The sequence below is a fragment of the Bufo gargarizans genome, chromosome 1, assembly GCF_014858855.1.
Source record: "Bufo gargarizans isolate SCDJY-AF-19 chromosome 1, ASM1485885v1, whole genome shotgun sequence".
Classification (NCBI taxonomy): domain Eukaryota; kingdom Metazoa; phylum Chordata; class Amphibia; order Anura; family Bufonidae; genus Bufo; species Bufo gargarizans.
In genome coordinates this window covers 665,515,420-665,534,779 of record NC_058080.1, presented here as the reverse complement: position 1 = coordinate 665,534,779, position 19,360 = coordinate 665,515,420, and the positions used below count along the sequence as shown (strand labels likewise).

The 19,360-nt window shown below is 50.1% G+C and overlaps 1 protein-coding gene across 2 annotated transcripts in view; it reads left to right on the top strand.

Annotated features, from left to right (window-relative positions):
* The window catches only part of POC5 (POC5 centriolar protein), a 72,196-nt gene that overhangs the window by 42,372 nt on the left and 10,464 nt on the right, over positions 1 to 19,360 (top strand). For both annotated transcript variants that reach the window (XM_044291961.1, XM_044291954.1), the window contains exon 12: positions 10,300 to 10,479. In XM_044291961.1, coding sequence (XP_044147896.1) covers positions 10,300 to 10,479 — 180 coding nt within the window. The remainder of the gene's footprint in view (positions 1 to 10,299; positions 10,480 to 19,360) is intronic.

The following is a 19,360-nucleotide window of genomic DNA, read 5'->3' as shown; positions in this document are numbered from 1 at the left end:
TCGTCCACAGATCCCCCATAAGTGTCGTCCACAGATCCCCCATAAGTGTCGTCCACAGATCCCCCATAAGTGTCGTCCACAGATCCCCCATAAGTGTCGTCCACAGATCCCCCATAAGTGTCGTCCACAGCTCCCCCATAAGTGTCGTCCACAGATCCCCCATAAGTGTCGTCCACAGATCCCCCATAAGTGTCGTCCACAGATCCCCCATAAGTGTCGTCCACAGATCCCCCATAAGTGTCGTCCACAGATCCCCCATAAGTGTCGTCCACAGATCCCCCATAAGTGTCGTCCACAGATCCCCATAAGTGTCGTCCACCAGATCCCCCATAAGTGTCGTCCACAGATCCCCCATAAGTGTCGTCCACAGATCCCCATAAGTGTCGTCCACAGATCCCCCATAAGTGTCGTCCACAGATCCCCCATAAGTGTCGTCCACAGATCCCCCATAAGTGTCGTCCACAGATCCCCTAAGTGTCGTCCACAATCCACCATAAGTGTCGTCCACAGATCCCCCATAAGTGTCGTCCCACAGATCCCCCATAAGTGTCGTCCACAGATCCCCCATAAGTGTCGTCCACAGATCCCCCATAAGTGTCGTCCACAGATCCCCCATAAGTGTCGTCCACAGATCCCCCATAAGTGTCGTCCACAGATCCCCCATAAGTGTCGTCCACAGATCCCCCATAGTGTCGTCCACAGATCCCCCATAGTGTCGTCCCAGATCCTCCCATAAGTGTCGTCCACAGATCCCCATAAGTGTCGTCCCAGATCCCCCATAGTGTCGTCCACAGATCCCCCATAGTGTCGTCCACAGATCCCCCATAAGTGTCGTCCACAGATCCCCATAAGTGTCGTCCACAGATCCCCCATAAGTGTCGTCCACAGATCCCCCATAAGTGTCGTCCACAGATCCCCCATAAGTGTCGTCCACAGATCCCCCATAAGTGTCGTCCCAGATCCCCCATAAGTGTCGTCCACAGATCCCCATAAGTGTCGTCCACAGATCCCCCATAAGTGTCGTCCACAGATCCCCCATAAGTTCGTCCACAGATCCCCCATAGTGTCGTCCACAGATCCCCCATAAGTGTCGTCCACAGATCCCCCATAAGTTTCGTCCACAGATCCCCCATAAGTGTTCGTCCACAGATCCCCCATAAGTGTCGTCCACAGATCCCCCTAAGTGTCGTCCACAGATCCCCATAAGTGTCGTCCCAGATCCCCCATAAGTTGTCGTCCACAGATCCCCCATAAGGTGTCGTCCACAGATCCCCCATAAGTGCGTCCACAGATCCCCCATAAGTGGCGTCCACAGATCCCCCATAAGTGTCGTCCCACAGATCCCCCATAAGTGTCGTCCACAGATCCCCCATAAGTGTCGTCCACAGATCCCCCATAAGTGTCGTCCACAGATCCCCCATAAGTGTCGTCCACAGATCCCCCATAAGTGTCGTCCACAGATCCCCCATAAGTGTCGTCCACAGATCCCCCATAAGTGTCGTCCACAGATCCCCATAAGTGTCGTCCACAGATCCCCCATAAGTGTCGTCCACAGATCCCCCATAAGTGTCGTCCACAGATCCCCCATAAGTGTCGTCCACAGATCCCCCATAAGTGTCGTCCACAGATCCCCCATAAGTGTCGGTCCACAGATCCCCCATAAGTGTCGTCCACAGATCCCCCATAAGTGTCGTCCACAGATCCCCCATAAGTGTCGTCCACAAGATCCCCCCCTAAGTGTCGTCCACAGATCCCCCATAAGTGTCGTCCACAGATCCCCCATAAGTGTCGTCCACAGATCCCCCATAAGTGTCGTCCACAGATCCCCCATAAGTGTCGTCCACAGATCCCCCATAAGTGTCGTCCACAGATCCCCCATAAGGTCGTCCACAGATCCCCCATAAGTGTCGTCCACAGATCCCCCATAAGGTGTCGTCCACAGATCCCCCATAAGTGTCGTCCACAGATCCCCCCATAAGTGTCGTCCACAGATCCCCCATAAGTGTCGTCCACAGATCCCCCATAAGTGTCGTCCACAGATCCCCCATAAGTGTCGTCCACAGATCCCCCATAAGTGTCGTCCACAGATCCCCCATAAGTGTCGTCCACAGATCCCCCAATAAGTGTCGTCCACAGATCCCCCATAAGTGTCGTCCACAGATCCCCCATAAGTGTCGTCACAGATCCCCCATAAGTGTCGTCCACAGATCCCCCATAAGTTTCGTCCACAGATCCCCCATAAGTGTCGTCCACAGATCCCCCATAGTGTCGTCCACAGATCCCCCATAAGTGTCGTCCACAGATCCCCATAAGTGTCGTCCACAGATCCCCCATAAGTGTCGTCCACAGATCCCCCATAAGTGTCGTCCACAGATCCCCCATAAGTGTCGTCCACAGATCCCCCATAAGTGTCGTCCACAGATCCCCATAAGTGTCGTCCACAGATCCCCCATAAGTGTCGTCCACACCCACAGATCACCCATAAGTGTCGTCCACAGATCCCCCATAAGTGTCGTCCACAGATCCCCATAAGTGTCGTCCACAGATCCCCCATAGTGTCGTCCACAGATCCCCCATAAGTGTCGTCCACAGATCCCCAATAAGTGTCGTCCACAGATCCCCCATAAGTGTCGTCCACAGATCCCCCATAAGTGTCGTCCACAGATCCCCCATAAGTGTCGTCCACAGATCCCCCATAAGTGTCGTCCACAGATCCCCCATAAGTGTCGTCCACAGATCCCCCATAAGTGTCGTCCACAGATCCCCCATAAGTGTCGTCCACAGATCCCCCATAAGTGTCCGTCCACAGATCCCCATAAGTGTCGTCCCAGATCCCCCATAAGTGTCGTCCACAGATCCCCATAAGTGTCGTCCACAGATCCCCCATAAGTGTCGTCCACAGATCCCCCATAAGTGGTCGTCCACAGATCCCCCATAAGTGTCGTCCACAGATCCCCCATAAGTGTCGTCCACAGATCCCCCATAAGTGTCGTCCACAGATCCCCCATAAGTGTCGTCCACAGATCCCCCATAAGTGTCGTCCACAGATCCCCCATAAGTGTCGTCCACAGATCCCCCATAAGTGTCGTCCACAGATCCCCCATAAGTGTCGTCCACCAGATCCCCCATAAGTGTCGTCCACAGATCCCCCATAAGTTGTCGTCCACAGATCCCCCATAAGTTCGTCCACAGATCCCCATAAGTGTCGTCCACAGATCCCCCATAAGTGTCGTCCACAGATCCCCCATAAGTGTCGTCCACAGATCCCCCATAAGTGTCGTCCACAGATCCCCCATAAGTGTCGTCCACAGATCCCCCATAAGTGTCGTCCACAGATCCCCCATAAGTGTCGTCCACAGATCCCCCCATAAGTGTCGTCCACAGATCCCCCATAAGTGTCGTCCACAGATCCCCATAAGTGTCGTCCACAGATCCCCCATAAGTGTCGCCCACAGATCCCCCATAAGTGTCGCCCACAGATCCCCCATAAGTGTCGCCCACAGATCCCCCATAAGTGTCCCACAGATCCCCCATAAGTGTCGCCCACAGATCCCCCATAAGTGTCGCCCACAGATCCCCCATAAGTGTCGCCCACAGATCCCCCATAAGTGTCGCCCACAGATCCCCCATAAGTGTCGCCCACAGATCCCCCATAAGTGTCGCCCACAGATCCCCCATAAGTGTCGTCCACAGATCCCCCATAAGTGTCGTCCACAGATCCCCCATAAGTGTCGCCCACAGATCCCCCATAAGTGTCGCCCACAGATCCCCCATAAGTGTCGTCCACAGATCCCCCATAAGTGTCGTCCACAGATCCCCCATAAGTGTCGCCCACAGATCCCCCATAAGTGTCGCCCACAGATCCCCCATAAGTGTCCCACAGATCCCCCATAAGTGTCGCCCACAGATCCCCCATAAGTGTCGCCCACAGATCCCCCATAAGTGTCGTCCACAGATCCCCCATAAGTGTCGTCCACAGATCCCCCATAAGTGTCGTCCACAGATCCCCCATAAGTGTCGTCCACAGATCCCCCATAAGTGTCGTCCACAGATCCCCCATAAGTGTCGTCCACAGATCCCCCCATAAGTGTCGTCCACAGATCCCCCATACGTGTCGTCCACAGATCCCCATAAGTGTCGTCCACATCCCAGATGAAGTGTTCCACAGATCCCCATAACGTGTCGTCCACAGATCCCCCATAAGTGTCGTCCACAGATCCCCCATAAGTGTCCGTCCACAGATCCCCCATAAGTGTCGTCCACAGATCCCCCATAAGTGTCGTCCACAGATCCCCCATAAGTGTCGTCCACAGATCCCCCATAAGTGTCGTCCACAGATCCCCCATAAGTGTCGTCCACAGATCCCCATAAGTGTCGTCCACAGATCCCCCATAAGTGTCGTCCACAGATCCCCCATAAGTGTCGTCCACAGATCCCCCATAAGTGTCGTCCACAGATCCCCCATAAGTGTCGTCCACAGATCCCCATAAGTGTCGTCCACAGATCCCCCATAAGTGTCGTCCACAGATCCCCCATAAGTGTCGTCCACAGATCCCCCATAAGTGTCGTCCACAGATCCCCCATAAGTGTCGTCCACAGATCCCCCATAAGTGTCGTCCACAGATCCCCCATAAGTGTCGTCCACAGATCCCCCATAAGTGTCGTCCACAGATCCCCCATAAGTGTCGTCCACAGATACCCCCATAAGTGTCGTCCACAGATCCCCCATAAGTGTCGTCCACAGATCCCCCATAAGTGTCGTCCACAGATCCCCCATAAGTGTCGTCCACAGATCCCCATAAGTGTCGGTCCACAGATCCCCATAAGTGTCGTCCACAGATCCCCCATAAGTGTCGTCCACAGATCCCCCATAAGTGTCGTCACAGATCCCCCATAAGGTCCGTCCACAGATCCCCCATAAGTGTCGTCCACAGATCCCCCATAAGTGCGTCCACAGATCCCCAGAAGTGTCGTCCACAGATCCCCATAAGTTTCGTCCCAGATCCCCATAAGGTCGTCCACAGATCCCCCCTAAGTGTCGTCCACAGATCCCCCATAAGTGTCGTCCACAGATCCCCCATAAAGTGTCGTCCACAGATCCCCCATAAGTGTCGTCCACAGATCCCCCATAAGTGTCGTCCACAGATCCCCATAAGTGTCGTCCACAGATCCCCCATAAGTGTCGTCCACAGATCCCCCATAAGTGTCGTCCAAGATCCCCCCATAAGTGTCGTCCACACAGATCCCCCATAAGTGTCGTCCACAGATCCCCATAAGTGTCGTCCACAGATCCCCCATAAGTGTCGTCCCAGATCCCCCATAAGTGTCGTCCACAGATCCCCCATAAGTGTCGTCCACAGATCCCCCCTACAGTGTCGTCCCACAGATCCCCTAAGTGTCGTCCACAGAGCCCCCATAAGTGTCTTCCACAGATCCCCCATAAGTGTCCGTCCACAGATCCCCCATAAGTTCGTCCACAGATCCCCCATAAGTTCGTCCACAGATCCCCCATAAGTGTCGTCCACAGATCCCCCATAAGTGTCGTCCACAGATCCCCCATAAGTGTCGTCCACAGATCCCCCATAGTGTCGTCCACAGATCCCCCATAGTGGTCGTCCACAGATCCCCCATAAGTGTCGTCCACGAACCCATAAGTTCGCCACAGATCCCCCAATAAGTGTCGTCCACAGATCCCCCATAAGTGTCGTCCACAGATCCCCCATAAGTGTCGTCCACAGATCCCCCATAAGTGTCGTCCACAGATCCCCCATAAGTGTCGGTCCACCAGATCCCCCATAAGTGTCGTCCAAGATCCCCATAAGTGTCCGTCCACAGATCCCCCATAAGTGTCGTCCCACAGATCCCCCATAAGTGTCGTCCACAGATCCCCCATAAGTGTCGTCCACAGATCCCCATAGTGTCGTCCACAGATCCCCCTATAAGTGTCGTCCACAGATCCCCCATAAGTGTCGTCCACAGATCCCCCATAAGTGTCGTCCACAGATCCCCATAAGTGTCGTCCACAGATTCCCCCATAAGTGTCGTCCACAGATCCCCCATAAGTGTCGTCCACAGATCCCCCATAAGTGTCGTCCACAGATCCCCCATAAGTGTCGTCCACAGATCCCCCATAAGTGTCGTCCACAGATCCCCCATAAGTGTCGTCCACAGATCCCCCATAAGTGTCGTCCACAGATCCCCCATAAGTGTCGTCCACAGATCCCCCATAAGTGTCGTCCACAGATCCCCCATAAGTGTCGTCCACAGATCCCCCATAAGTGTCGTCCACAAGATCCCCCATAAGTGTCGTCCACAGATCCCCCATAAGTGTCGTCCACAGATCCCCCATAAGTGTCGTCCACAGATCCCCCATAAGTGTCGTCCACAGATCCCCCATAAGTGTCGTCCACAGATCCCCCATAAGTGTCGTCCCACAGATCCCCCATAAGTGTCGTCCACAGATCCCCCATAAGTGTCGTCCACAGATCCCCATAAGGACCATAAGTGTCGTCCACAGATCCCCCATAAGTGTCGTCCACAGATCCCCCATAAGTGTCGTCCACAGATCCCCCATAAGTGTCGTCCACAGATCCCCATAAGTGTCGTCCACAGATCCCCCATAAGTGTCGTCCACAGATCCCCCATAAGTCGTCCCCGCTCCCCAACCGATCCCCCATAAGTGTCGTCCACAGATCCCCCATAAGTGTCGTCCACAGATCCCCCATAAGTGTCGCTCCACAGATCCCCCATAAGTGTCGTCCACAGATCCCCCATAAGTGTCGTCCACAGATCCCCCATAAGTGTCGTCCACAGATCCCCCATAAGTGTCGTCCACAGATCCCCCATAAGTGTCGTCCACAGATCCCCCATAAGTGTCGTCCACAGATCCCCCATAAGTGTCGTCCACAGATCCCCCATAAGTGTCGTCCACAGATCCCCCATAAGTGTCGTCCACAGATCCCCCATAAGTGTCGGTCCACAGATCCCCCATAAGTGTCGTCCACAGATCCCCCCTAAGTGTCGTCCACAGATCCCCCATAAGTGTCGTCCACAGATCTCCCCCATAAGTGTCGTCCACAGATCCCCCATAAGTGTCGTCCACAGATCCCCCATAAGTGTCGTCCACAGATCCCCCATAAGTGTCGTCCACAGATCCCCCATAAGTGTCGTCCACAGATCCCCCATAAGTGTCGTCCACCGATCCCCCATAAGTGTCGTCCACAGATCCCCCATAAGTGTCGTCCACAGATCCCCCATAAGTGTCGTCCACAGATCCCCCATAAGTGTCGTCCACAGATCCCCCATAAGTGTCGTCCACAGATCCCCCATAAGTGTCGTCCCACAGATCCCCCATAAGTGTCGTCCACAGATCCCCCCATAAGCCCCCTATAAGTGCGTCCACAGATCCCCATAAGTGTCGTCCACAGATCCCCATAAGTGTCGTCCACAGATCCCCCATAAGTGTCGTCCACAGATCCCCCATAAGTGTCGTCCACAGATCCCCCATAAGTGTCGTCCACAGATCCCCCATAAGTGTCGTCCACAGATCCCCCATAAGTGTCGTCCACAGATCCCCCATAAGTGTCGTCCACAGATCCCCCATAAGTGTCGTCCACAGATCCCCCATAAGTGTCGTCCACAGATCCCCCATAAGTGTCGTCCACAGATCCCCCATAAGTGTCGTCCACAGATCCCCCATAAGTGTCGTCCCATCAGATCCCCCATAAGTGTCGTCCACAGATCCCCCATAAGTGTCGTCCACAGATCCCCCATAAGTGTCGTCCAAAGATCCCCCCATAAGTGTCGTCCACAGATCCCCCCATAAGTGTCGTCCACAGATCCCCCATAAGTGTCGTCCACAGATCCCCCATAAGTGTCGTCCACAGATCCCCCATAAGTGTCGTCCACAGATCCCCCATAAGTGTCGTCCACAGATCCCCCATAAGTGTCGTCCACAGATCCCCCATTAAGTGTCGTCCACAGAATCCCCCATAAGTGTCGTCCACAGATCCCCCATAAGTGTCGTCCACAGATCCCCCATAAGTGTCGTCCACAGATCCCCCATAAGTGTCGTCCACAGATCCCCCATAAGTGTCGTCCACAGATCCCCCATAAGTGTCGTCCACAGATCCCCCATAAGTGTCGTCCACAGATCCCCCATAAGTGTCGTCCACAGATCCCCCCATAAGTGTCGGTCCACAGATCCCCCTAAGTGTCGTCCACAGATCCCCCATAAGTGTCGTCCACCGATCCCCCATAAGTGTCGTCCACAGATCCCCCATAAGTGTCTGTCCACAGATCCCCCATAAGTGTCGTCCACAGATCCCCATAAGTGTCGTCCACAGATCCCCCATAAGTGTCGTCCACAGATCCCCCATAAGTGTCGTCCACAGATCCCCCATAAGTGTCGTCCCACAGATCCCCCATAAGTGTCGTCCACAGATCCCCCATAAGTGTCGGTCCACAGATCCCCCATAAGTGTCGTCCACAGATCCCCCATAAGTGTCGTCCACAGATCCCCCATAAGTGTCGTCCACAGATCCCCCATAAGTGTCGTCCACAGATCCCCATAAGTGTCGTCACAGATCCCCCATAAGTGTCGTCCACAGATCCCCCATAAGTGTCGTCCACAGATCCCCCATAAGTGTCGTCCACAGATCCCCCATAAGTGTCGTCCCACAGATCCCCCATAAGTGTCGTCCACAGATCCCCCATAAGTGTCGTCCACAGATCCCCCATAAGTGTCGTCCACAGATCCCCCATAAGTGTCGTCCACAGATCCCCCATAAGTGTCGTCCACAGATCCCCCATAAGTGTCGTCCACAGATCCCCCATAAGTGTCGTCCACAGATCCCCCATAAGTGTCGTCCACAGATCCCCCATAAGTGTCGTCCCACAGATCCCCCATAAGTGTCGTCCACAGATCCCCCATAAGTGTCGTCCACAGATCCCCCATAAGTGTCGTCCACAGATCCCCCATAAGTGTCGTCCACAGATCCCCCATAAGTGTCGTCCACAGATCCCCCATAAGTGTCGTCCACAGATCCCCCATAAGTGTCGTCCACAGATCCCCCATAAGTGTCGTCCACAGATCCCCCATAAGTGTCGTCCACAGATCCCCCATAAGTGTCGTCCACAGATCCCCCATAAGTGTCGTCCACAGATCCCCCATAATAGTGTCGTCCACAATTTGTTTTAATATGGCCTTTGAACATAATTTTTCAAGTAAGATCATATAAACCTCTCTGTTTTGTAATTTTGTCGTTTTTCCCGATTAATGGTAGAAAATAATCGGCAACTAATCGATTATTCAAATAATCGTTAGCTGCAGCCCTAATCATCGCTAACGAGCGTTACTATGAACGCTCTTTAGCATTGAGCTATACGAGAGATCAGAGATAAGAGGTACATATGAGCTGACAGGATACATAGAGAACAAAGTCACTACTTGCAAACAAACTCTTATCTCAGAAACAGACATTTTATAATAATAATAAAAAAGACCAGTTGAAAAAATTTGGTTTTAGCTCAAAATGAGTAAAATGCACACAAAAAAAGTCACAAAAAATGCCCCTGAAGTAGGGCTACAGCTATCGATTATTTTAGTAATCAAGTATTCTATTGATTAACACAGTGATTAATCGAGCACTCTAGTAAAAAAAAACATGAATTAAATAAACTTTTTTTCCTTTATAAAAACTCATCAGCGTCCCCCGTGCCATCATCAGCCCCCATGCCATCAGTCCTCAGCACCATTAGCCCCTTCCATGCCCTCAGTCCTCTGTGCCATCACCTCCCCCCAGTGCCATCAGTCCTCTGTGCCATCAGCCCCTCCATATGGAGTCCGCAGGAGAAGGACCGCAGCGTCGTCTTCTTCCTATCATGCATTGGGACCTAACGTCACACAGCGTCTTGCAGCGCATGCTGACTATGTCTGCATGCCAGGGCCAGGACAGTGCCAACAGGAGACCAGGGAGCAGTGAGTGATGGACTTTACTTCACTCACGCTTGTGGTCACATGATCAATAGAGGGACTAGGGACAGTGTGGATTTATAGGATGCAGGTTTCTGGTCACGCAGTCACTCGCCTGAATACAAATGCTTCCTTTTCTTTCCCTTCTCTCACCATGTCAGTCAGTGTCGTAGATGTTCTCTTCATAACCCTACTGCTTACATTAGTACATATAAGTGACGTGACCGTCCTCATGCATGGAGGGATACTGTAGCTGCTGAACACCTGTACTCCTATTACCAGCATTTGATAATTAAATTGCCTTTCTTTTTTATGTGCATATATAGCCTGTGACCAAAGTTATAACATCAGGTCAGCAGAAGGCTGGGAAGACGATAACGGCCCGTGTTACAGCTCGTTCTGATCTGGCACAGAAGATCACCAAGACGGGAGGAAGTATCACTTCTATGGGCGTTTCACCACCAATGAGCTCTGTAGTGGTGGAAAAGCATCACCCAGTTACTCAGGTAACTTCATGATCCCTCATGTAATAAATAAGTACAGCTATTCCAGAGCAGCACAATTACGGATGTTTTGGCTTACACCTAGAAGCCGCCAGGTAAAGGTGGAGCTATCACCTTTTGCTGATGTTTTTCCTTCTGGAATAAGCATTGTGGCTATATTTCCAATAATGGTATAACATTGTAACAGTATATAAACAATCAGTTTTGCTACAACCTGATCTTGCAAGACTTGCACATATAGGTCAACATCACTTGTGACCTGGGGAATTCCCACAATCAGCGGAACGACGGGGCCATGGCAAATGTGGCTCTTTCACTTCATTTGGGGGCATTATCTCTCCTTGGAGAGAGAGCGTGAGTCAGCGTGAGGAGACTTTTATAGGCCATACATCCTCCTCCTGGAATTCTGGGAAGAAAGGACTGCAAATAAATTCTTGCTCTGCCTCTAATGCCACCAGATGTAAGGCAGCTATCCTATAAGTCAGTGTTCGACCCTCTAAATAAGCCCTGAAACATGACTCTGATATTAACCACCTCCCGACCGCCTAACGCACCAATGCGTCCGGGAGGTGGTTGATTTACTCCTCCTGGACGCATCGGCGCGTCATCTTGCGATACCCGAGATTTCCTGTGAACGCGCGCACTCACAGGAACGGAAGGTAAGCGAGTGGATCTCCAGTCTGCCAGCGGCGATCATTCGCTGGCAGGCTGGAGATGTGATTTTTTTTTTTTAACCCCTAACAGGTATATTAGACGCTGTTTTGATAACGGCGTCTAATATACCTGCTACCTGGTCCTCTGGTGGTCCCCATGTTTGGATCGACCACCAGAGGACACAGGTAGCTCAGTAAAGTCGCACCAAACACCACACTACACTACACCCCCCCCCCCCCCCCGTCACTTATTAACCCCTTATGAACCCATGATCACCCCATATAAACTCCCTGATCACCCCCCTGTCATTGATCACCCCCCTGTCAGGCTCCGTTCAGACGTCCGTATGATTTTTACGGATACATGGATCGGATCCGCAAAACGCATACGGACGTCTGAATGGAGCCTTACAGGGGGGTGATCAATGACAGAGGGGTGATCACCCATATACACTCCCTGATCACCCCCTGTCATTGATCACCCCCCTGTCATTGATCACCCCCCTGTAAGGCTCCATTCAGACGTCCGCATGTGTTTTGCAGATCCGATCCATGTATCCATGGATCCGTAAAAATCATACGGACGTCTGAATGGAGCCTTACAGGGGGGTGATCAATGACAGGCGGGTGATCACCCATATACACTCCCTGATCACCCCCTGTCATTGATCACCCCACTGTCATTGATCACCCCCCCTGTAAGGCTCCATTCAGACGTCCGCATGTGTTTTGCGGATCCGATCCATGTATCCATGGATCCGTAAAAATCATACGGACGTCTGAATGGAGCCTTACAGGGGGGTGATCAATGACAGAGGGGTGATCACCCATATACACTCCCTGATCACCCCCTGTCATTGATCACCCCCCTGTAAGGCTCCATTCAGACGTCCGCATGTGTTTTGCGGATCCGATCCATGTATCCATGGATCCGTAAAAATCATACGGACGTCTGAATGGAGCCTTACCAGGGGGGTGATCAATGACAGGGGGGTGATCAGGGAGTGTATATGGGTGATCACCCCCCTGTCATTGATCACCCCCTGTAAGGCTCCATTCAGAATTTTTTTTGGCCCAAGTTAGCGGAAATATATATATTTTTTTGTTTGTTTTTTCTTACAAAGTCTCATATTCCACTAACTTGTGTCAAAAAATAAAATCTCACATGGACGCACCATACACCTCACGGAATCCAAATGCGTAACATTTTTTAGACATTTATATTCCAGACTTCTTCTCACGCTTTAGGGCCCCTAAAAAGCCAGGGCAGTATAAATACCCCACATGTGACCCCATTTCGGAAAGAAGACACCCCAAGGTATTCCGTGAGGGGCATATTGAGTCCATGAAAGATTGAAATTTTTGTCCTAAGTTAGCGGAAAGTGAGACTTTGTGAGAAAAAAACAAAAAAAAAAATCTATTTCCGCTAACTTATGCAAAAAAAAAAAAAATTCTATGAACTCGCCAGGCCCCTCATTGAATACCTTGGGGTGTCTTCTTTCCAAAGTGGGGTCACATGTGGGGTATTTATACTGCCCTGGCTTTTTAGGGGCCCTAAAGCGTGAGAAGAAGTCTGGGATCCAAATGTCTAAAAATGCCCTCCTAAAAGGAATTTGGGCACCTTTGCGCATCTAGGCTGCAAAAAAGTGTCACACATGTGGTATCGCCGTACTCAGGAGAAGTTGGGCAATGTGTTTTGGGGTGTCATTTTACATATACCCATGCTGGGTGAGAAAAATATCTTGGTCAAATGCCAACTTTGTATAAAAAAATGGGAAAAGTTGTCTTTTGCCAAGATATTTCTCTCACCCAGCATGGGTATATGTAAAATTACACCCCAAAACACATTCCCCAACTTCTCCTGAGTACGGCGATACCAGATGTGTGACACTTTTTTGCAGCCAAGGTGGGCAAAGGGGCACATATTCCAAAGTGCACCTTTCGGATTTCACAGGCCATTTTTTACACATTTTGATTGCAAAGTACTTCTCACACATTTGGGCCCCTAAATTGCCAGGGCAGTATAACTATGCCACAAGTGACCCCATTTTGGAAAGAAGACACCCCAAGGTATTCCATGAGGGGCATGGCGAGTTCCTAGAATTTTTTAATTTTTGTCGCAAGTTAGTGGAATATGAGACTTTGTAAGAAAAAAAAAAATTTTAAATAAAATCATCATTTTCCGCTAACTTGTGACAAAAAATAAAAAGTTCGATGAACTCACTATGCCCATCAGCGAATACCTTAGGGTGTCTACTTTCCGAAATGGGGTCATTTGTGGGGTGTTTGTACTGTCTGGGCATTGTTGAACCTCAGTAATCATGACAGGTGCTCAGAAAGTCAGAGCTGTTTCAAAAAGCGGAAATTTACATTTTTGTACCATAGTTTGTAAACGCTATAACTTTTACCCAAACCATTTTTTCTTTGCCCAAACATTTTTTTTGTTATCAAAGACATGTAGAACAATAAATTTAGAGAAAAATTTATATATGGATGTCGTTTTTTTTGCAAAATTTTACAGCTGCAACAAAATTGTTAAATTTCGATTAATAACAAAAAAGTAAAAATGTCAGCAGCAATAAAATACCACCAAATGAAAGCTCTATTAGTGAGAAGAAAAGGAGGTAAAATTCATTTGGGTGGTAAGTTGCATGACCGAGCGATAAACGGTGAAAGTAGTGTAGTGCAGAAGTGTAAAAAGTGGCCTGGTCATGAAGGGGGTTTTAGCTAGCGGGGCTGAAGTGGTTAAATAAGCCAGCGTCTCATCTGCAGACAGCTGTTTCTGGGTGATTGCCCCTCTTCAGTGCAGAGCAGAGAGTACTGGCTTTACTGGGTGAGAGGCCTAGCTTGTTAAGAGCTCATTTGCATCCCCTTTCTTCCTTCACTTCAGTAACGACGATACCAAGAGGTTAAAGGTTCTTACTAGAAGGAGTGAACGGCTACGTTTCAGAGATTATAGAGGATGACAGTGATATGTGTGGTATAAAAGTATTTGGTAAAATAGGCATATCAGGAGAGCGGACAGATCCTCTTTAGTATGCGCTGAAAATGTTAATATATCTGAAGCCCCTAGCAGTATTTCTGATGTTTGTTTTATCGGTGGTACCATTGACATTTCACACGTTAAGGATTTGTGAGATATGTAGCACCAATATGTTTTACAGGTAGACTGAGAAATACTATAAAAGCCACACAGCTACTGCGGCCCTCTGCCATCTTGCTTCTGTTACATTGGCATGGTGTGGCAGGAGAGGCAATTATCATCATCCTACTAGGTCGGTGGCACCATAATGACCCAACCATAGTGTTTCCTGAAGGGGCTGCTGTTTAACCCCTTAAGGACACAGGGCGTACAGGTACGCCCTTGTGCCCTGGTACTTAAGGACACAGGGCGTACATGTACGCCCTGTGCATTTTCAATCACCGCCGCGCGGCCGGCGGCGATCGGAACCCCGTGCCTGCTCAAAACATTGAGCAGGCACTTGGGGCAAATGCGTCGGGGGGTCCGGTGACCCCCCCATGTATGCGATCGCAAAAAACCGCAGGTCAATTCAGACCTGCGGTTTTCTGCGTTTCCGGGTTATTCGGGTCTCTGAAGACCCGATAACCCGGAACAGGATGGTGATGGTGGTGTGATTTCACTCCACCAATCACCATCCAGCGATCCTGAGTGGTGATGGTGACATCACCACTCAGGATCGCTTTCTGATTGGTCAGGGGGCGGTGCGGCGGCAGATTCAAAAGAGGCAGGCGCCCCTCTCCTCCTCCTTTTGTGTTCCAGCGCCGGAGGAGAGAGGAGCTGCCTGCTTGTGTCCACCATCGCTGCCAGCACCCCTGATCTGTGCCCCCAGGACCCGATCTGTGCCCCAGCACCCCATCAGGTACATAGGGACAGCTAGGGAAAGTTTGGGATAGGCAGGGAAAAAAAAGGGAAAGTTAGTTTTTTTTTACTTTTTATTGCATCACCCTAGTTAGGGTGTCTGGGGTCCACAGCACAGCTGTGTGACCCTAGACCCCCCAGGGGTGCTGCCACTTGCCCCCCTCCCCCTGCCACTTGCCCCCCCCCCCCCCACCTTTTTTGGGGTACTTTTTTTTTTTTTTTTTTTTTTTGAGTTCGCTGACTGTGACCGGCACTTAGCGTCCGGCCACTGTAAGCGCATCGCACACCCCACCGCTGATCAACTTCGGACGGTTGATCAGCAGTTTTGAATTTTTTTTCCTCACTTTTTTGCCCTTTTTTTTAGTTAGTTTTATTTATTTTTTTCTGTTAGTTTTAGGGTGAGTTCGTGAACACCCGTGCCCCCTCACACACGCACACCAAATAAAGAGTTACACACACGCACATATACACGCAGACACACACTCCCCTATGGCCCGCCGGACGTTCTCGGCCGAGGAGGCATACGCCCAGCTTGCCTCCGAGTCCGAGAGTCCCAGTGAGGATGAGGATGACCCCACATTCCTGTTGTCATCCGCATCCTCCTCATCATCTAGCGATGATGATGAGCCCCCAAGGCGGCGGAGACGCCGCCAGGCGGAGCAAGGGGACCGCCATGTTAGGGACCCTGTGGCCCACACTAGTACGAGCAGCTCTGGGGCTCGTACTGGTTTCCCGGCCCACCAGTTAAATCCACCGGAGCACCCTGCCGGTGAACTTGTCTGGTGTAGCCCAGAGCGATACGAGCCCGTGATTCCTGATTTTGTAGGCCAATCAGGAATCCAGATTTCCACAGTGGGCTACACTGAATATGACTTTTTTTGTCATTTTTTCAGTGACTCACTGGTAAATCTGATGGTGGAGCAGACGAATCTGTACGCCCAACAGTTCGTCGCTCAACACCCGGGCTCCTTTTTGGCCAGGCCCGGTGGCTGGACGCCGGTCAGTGCAGCCGAAATGAGGACATTTTGGGGCCTCGTGCTGCATATGGGCCTGGTCAAGAAACCCAGTGCCAGGCTGTACTGGAGTGGGGACGTCCTATATCAGACCCCACTTTACAGTACGGTTATGACACGCTCCCGGTTTGAGGCCATCAGGAAATGTCTGCATTATTCCGATAATGCAGCATGTCCACCCCGAGGTGATCCTGCCCATGACCGTCTGTACAAGATACGGCCGGTCATCGATCACTTTGGGGCCAAATTCATGGAGGCCTATGTACCTGGAAGGGAGGTCGTGGTTGATGAGTCTCTCATTGCGTTCAAGGGGAGACTCATTTTCCGCCAGTATGTGCCTTCCAAGCGGGCGAGGTATGGCGTGAAGCTATACAAAATTTGTGAGAGTACCTCAGGGTACACTTACAAATTTCGTGTGTACGAGGGGCGAGATTCCCGGATTCAACCACCAGAATGTCCCCCCACTCTGGGTGTTACCGGGAAACTCGTGTGGGACCTTATGTACCCACTGCTGGATAAGGGTTACCACTTGTACGTGGATAACTTTTATACCAGTATCCCCTTGTTCCAGTCCCTTGCCGCCAGATCCACGTCCGCTTGTGGGACCGTGCGGAAAAATCAACGCGGCCTCCCTGCCCACCCCCTCCAGGTACCCATCCCCAGGGGTGAGACCCGTGCCCTTACCACTGGAAACCTGTTGCTGGTCAGGTATAAGGACAAGAGGGATGTCCTTATGCTGTCCACAATTCATGGTAACGGCATCACCCCTGTCCCTGTGCGAGGTACCGCGGCAACGGTCCTCAAGCCCGATTGTATCGTCGCCTACAATCGGTATATGGGAGGAGTTGATCTCTCGGATCAAGTCCTCAAGCCATATAACGCCATGCGCAAAACCCGGGCATGGTACAAAAAAGTTGCGGTCTACTTGGTGCAGGTTGCCATGTACAACTCTTTTGTACTATCCCGAAGCGCTGGCAGCACAGGGACATTCCTCCAGTTCTATGAGGCAGTCCTCAAGGCCCTGATCTTTTCGGACCGGGAAAGAGCAGGCCGGAGTACCTCGGGAACTGTAGGCGCCCGGATCGTCCCTGGCCAACACTTTCCAGGTGTGGTCCCCCATACTGGAAAGAAGGGACGAACCCAAAAAAAGTGCAGAGTGTGTCGCAGGAGGGGGATACGGAAGGACACGACTACTCAGTGCGACACATGCCCCGATCATCCGGGCCTCTGCATTGACGGTTGCTTCAGGGAGTATCACACTTCCATGGAGTACTAAATTTATATCCCAATTTAGGACTGACATGGGATAAAAAAAAAAAAATGGTTCTCAGACTTGAGACACCCAAAAAAACTAAAATAATTTATTAAAAGTAGACATAGGTATTGCCGCGTCTGTAATAATCTCCTCTATAAAAATGCCCCATGACCTAACCCCCCAGATTAAGGCTGCTTTCACACTAGCGTTCGGTATTCCGTTCGTGAGCTCCGTTTGAAGGAGCTCACGAGCGGACCCGAACGCAGCCGTCCAGCCCTGATGCAGTCTGAATGGAGGCGGATCCGCTCAGACTGCATCAGTCTGGCGGCGTTCAGCCTCCGCTCCGCTCGCCTCCGCACGGACAGGCGGACAGCTGAACGCTGCTTGCAGCGTTCGGGTGTCCGCCTGGCCGTGCGGAGGCGTGCGGATCCGTACGGATCCGTCCAGACTTTCAATGTAAGTCAATGGGGACGGATCCGTTTGAAGATGCCACAATGTGGCTCAATCTTCAAGCGGATCCGTCCCCCATTGACTTTACATTGAAAGTCTGGACGGATCCGTACTAGGCTATTTTCACACTTAGCTTTTTTTTGCTAAAATAATGCAGACGGATCCGTACTGAACGGAGCCTCCGTCTGCATTATTATGGGCGGATCCGTTCTGAACGGATCCGCCCGAACGCTAGTGTGAAAGTAGCCTAACACGGTCCAGAAAAAAAAAAAGGTGCAAAAAAAGTTTTTTTTTTGTCACCTTACATAATAAAAAGCAAGCGATCAAAAAGTCATATAGCCCCCAAATTAGTGCCAATACAACCGTCATCTCATCCCGCAAAAAATGAGCCCCCACATAAGATAATCAGATAAAAAAAAAAATTGAAAATGACTCTTAGACTTTAGAGATACAAATTTTTTTTTAGGGTATCAAAAAGGATAATATAGTCTAAAACCTAAATTATTGTAAAAAAAAAGTTGACTTATTAGGTATCGCCACGTCCGTAAGAATCTCCTCTATAAAAATACCCCATGACCCAACCCCCCAGATTAACACAGTAAAAAAAAAAAAAAAAAAATAGGTGCAAAAAATTTTTTTTTGTCACCTTACATAACAAAAAGTTTCATAGCAAGCGATCAAAAAGTCATATAGCCCCCAAAATAGTGCCAATAAAACCGTCCGCTCATCCCGCAAAAAATGAGCCCCCACATAAGATAATTGGCTAAAAGAAAATTAAAAAAATTACACTTAGACTTTAGAGATACCCAAAAAAAAAAGTTGTATCAAAAAAGATAATATAGTCAAAAACCTAAATAATTGTAAAAAAAAGTAGACTTATTAGATATTGCCGCGTCCGTAAGAATCTCCTCTATAACAATATCCCATGACCTAACTACCCAGATTAACACGGTTAAAAAAAAAACAAAAAAACGGTGCCAAAACCGCTATTTTTGGCACTTTTCCATTTCAGTCCGTTTTTTCCGGTAAGAAAACAAGGGTTAACAACCAAACAAAAGTTAAAATTTATTACCCTGATACTGCAGTTTACAGAAACGCCACATTTGTGGTCGTAAACTGCTGTATCCGTAAAAGGGAGGCTGCAAAAGGAAAGGACCGACATGGTTTCTGGAAGGCCGATTTTGATGGCCTTTTTTATTGACACCATATCCCTTTTGAAGCCCCCCTGATGCCCCCCTAGAGTAAAAACTCCCTAAAATTGACCCCATCTAAGAAACTACACCCCTCAAGGTATTCAAAAATGATTATACAAACTTTATTAACCCTTTAGGTGTTCCTCAACAGTTAATGGCAAATGGAGATGAAATATCAGAATTTCAATTTTTGGTAACCTTACCTCACAAAAATGTAATATAGAGCAACCAAAAATTATATTTACCCTAAAAATACTCCCCCAAAAAATGCCACCTTATCCCGTAGTTTCCAAAATGGGGTCACTTTTAGGGAGTTTCGACTCCAGGGGTGCATCAGGGGGGTTGAAACAGGACACGGTGTAAATAAACCGGTCCGTAAAAATCAGCCCTCCAAAAACCAAACGGCGCACCTTTCACTCTACGCCCTGCTGTGTGGCCGT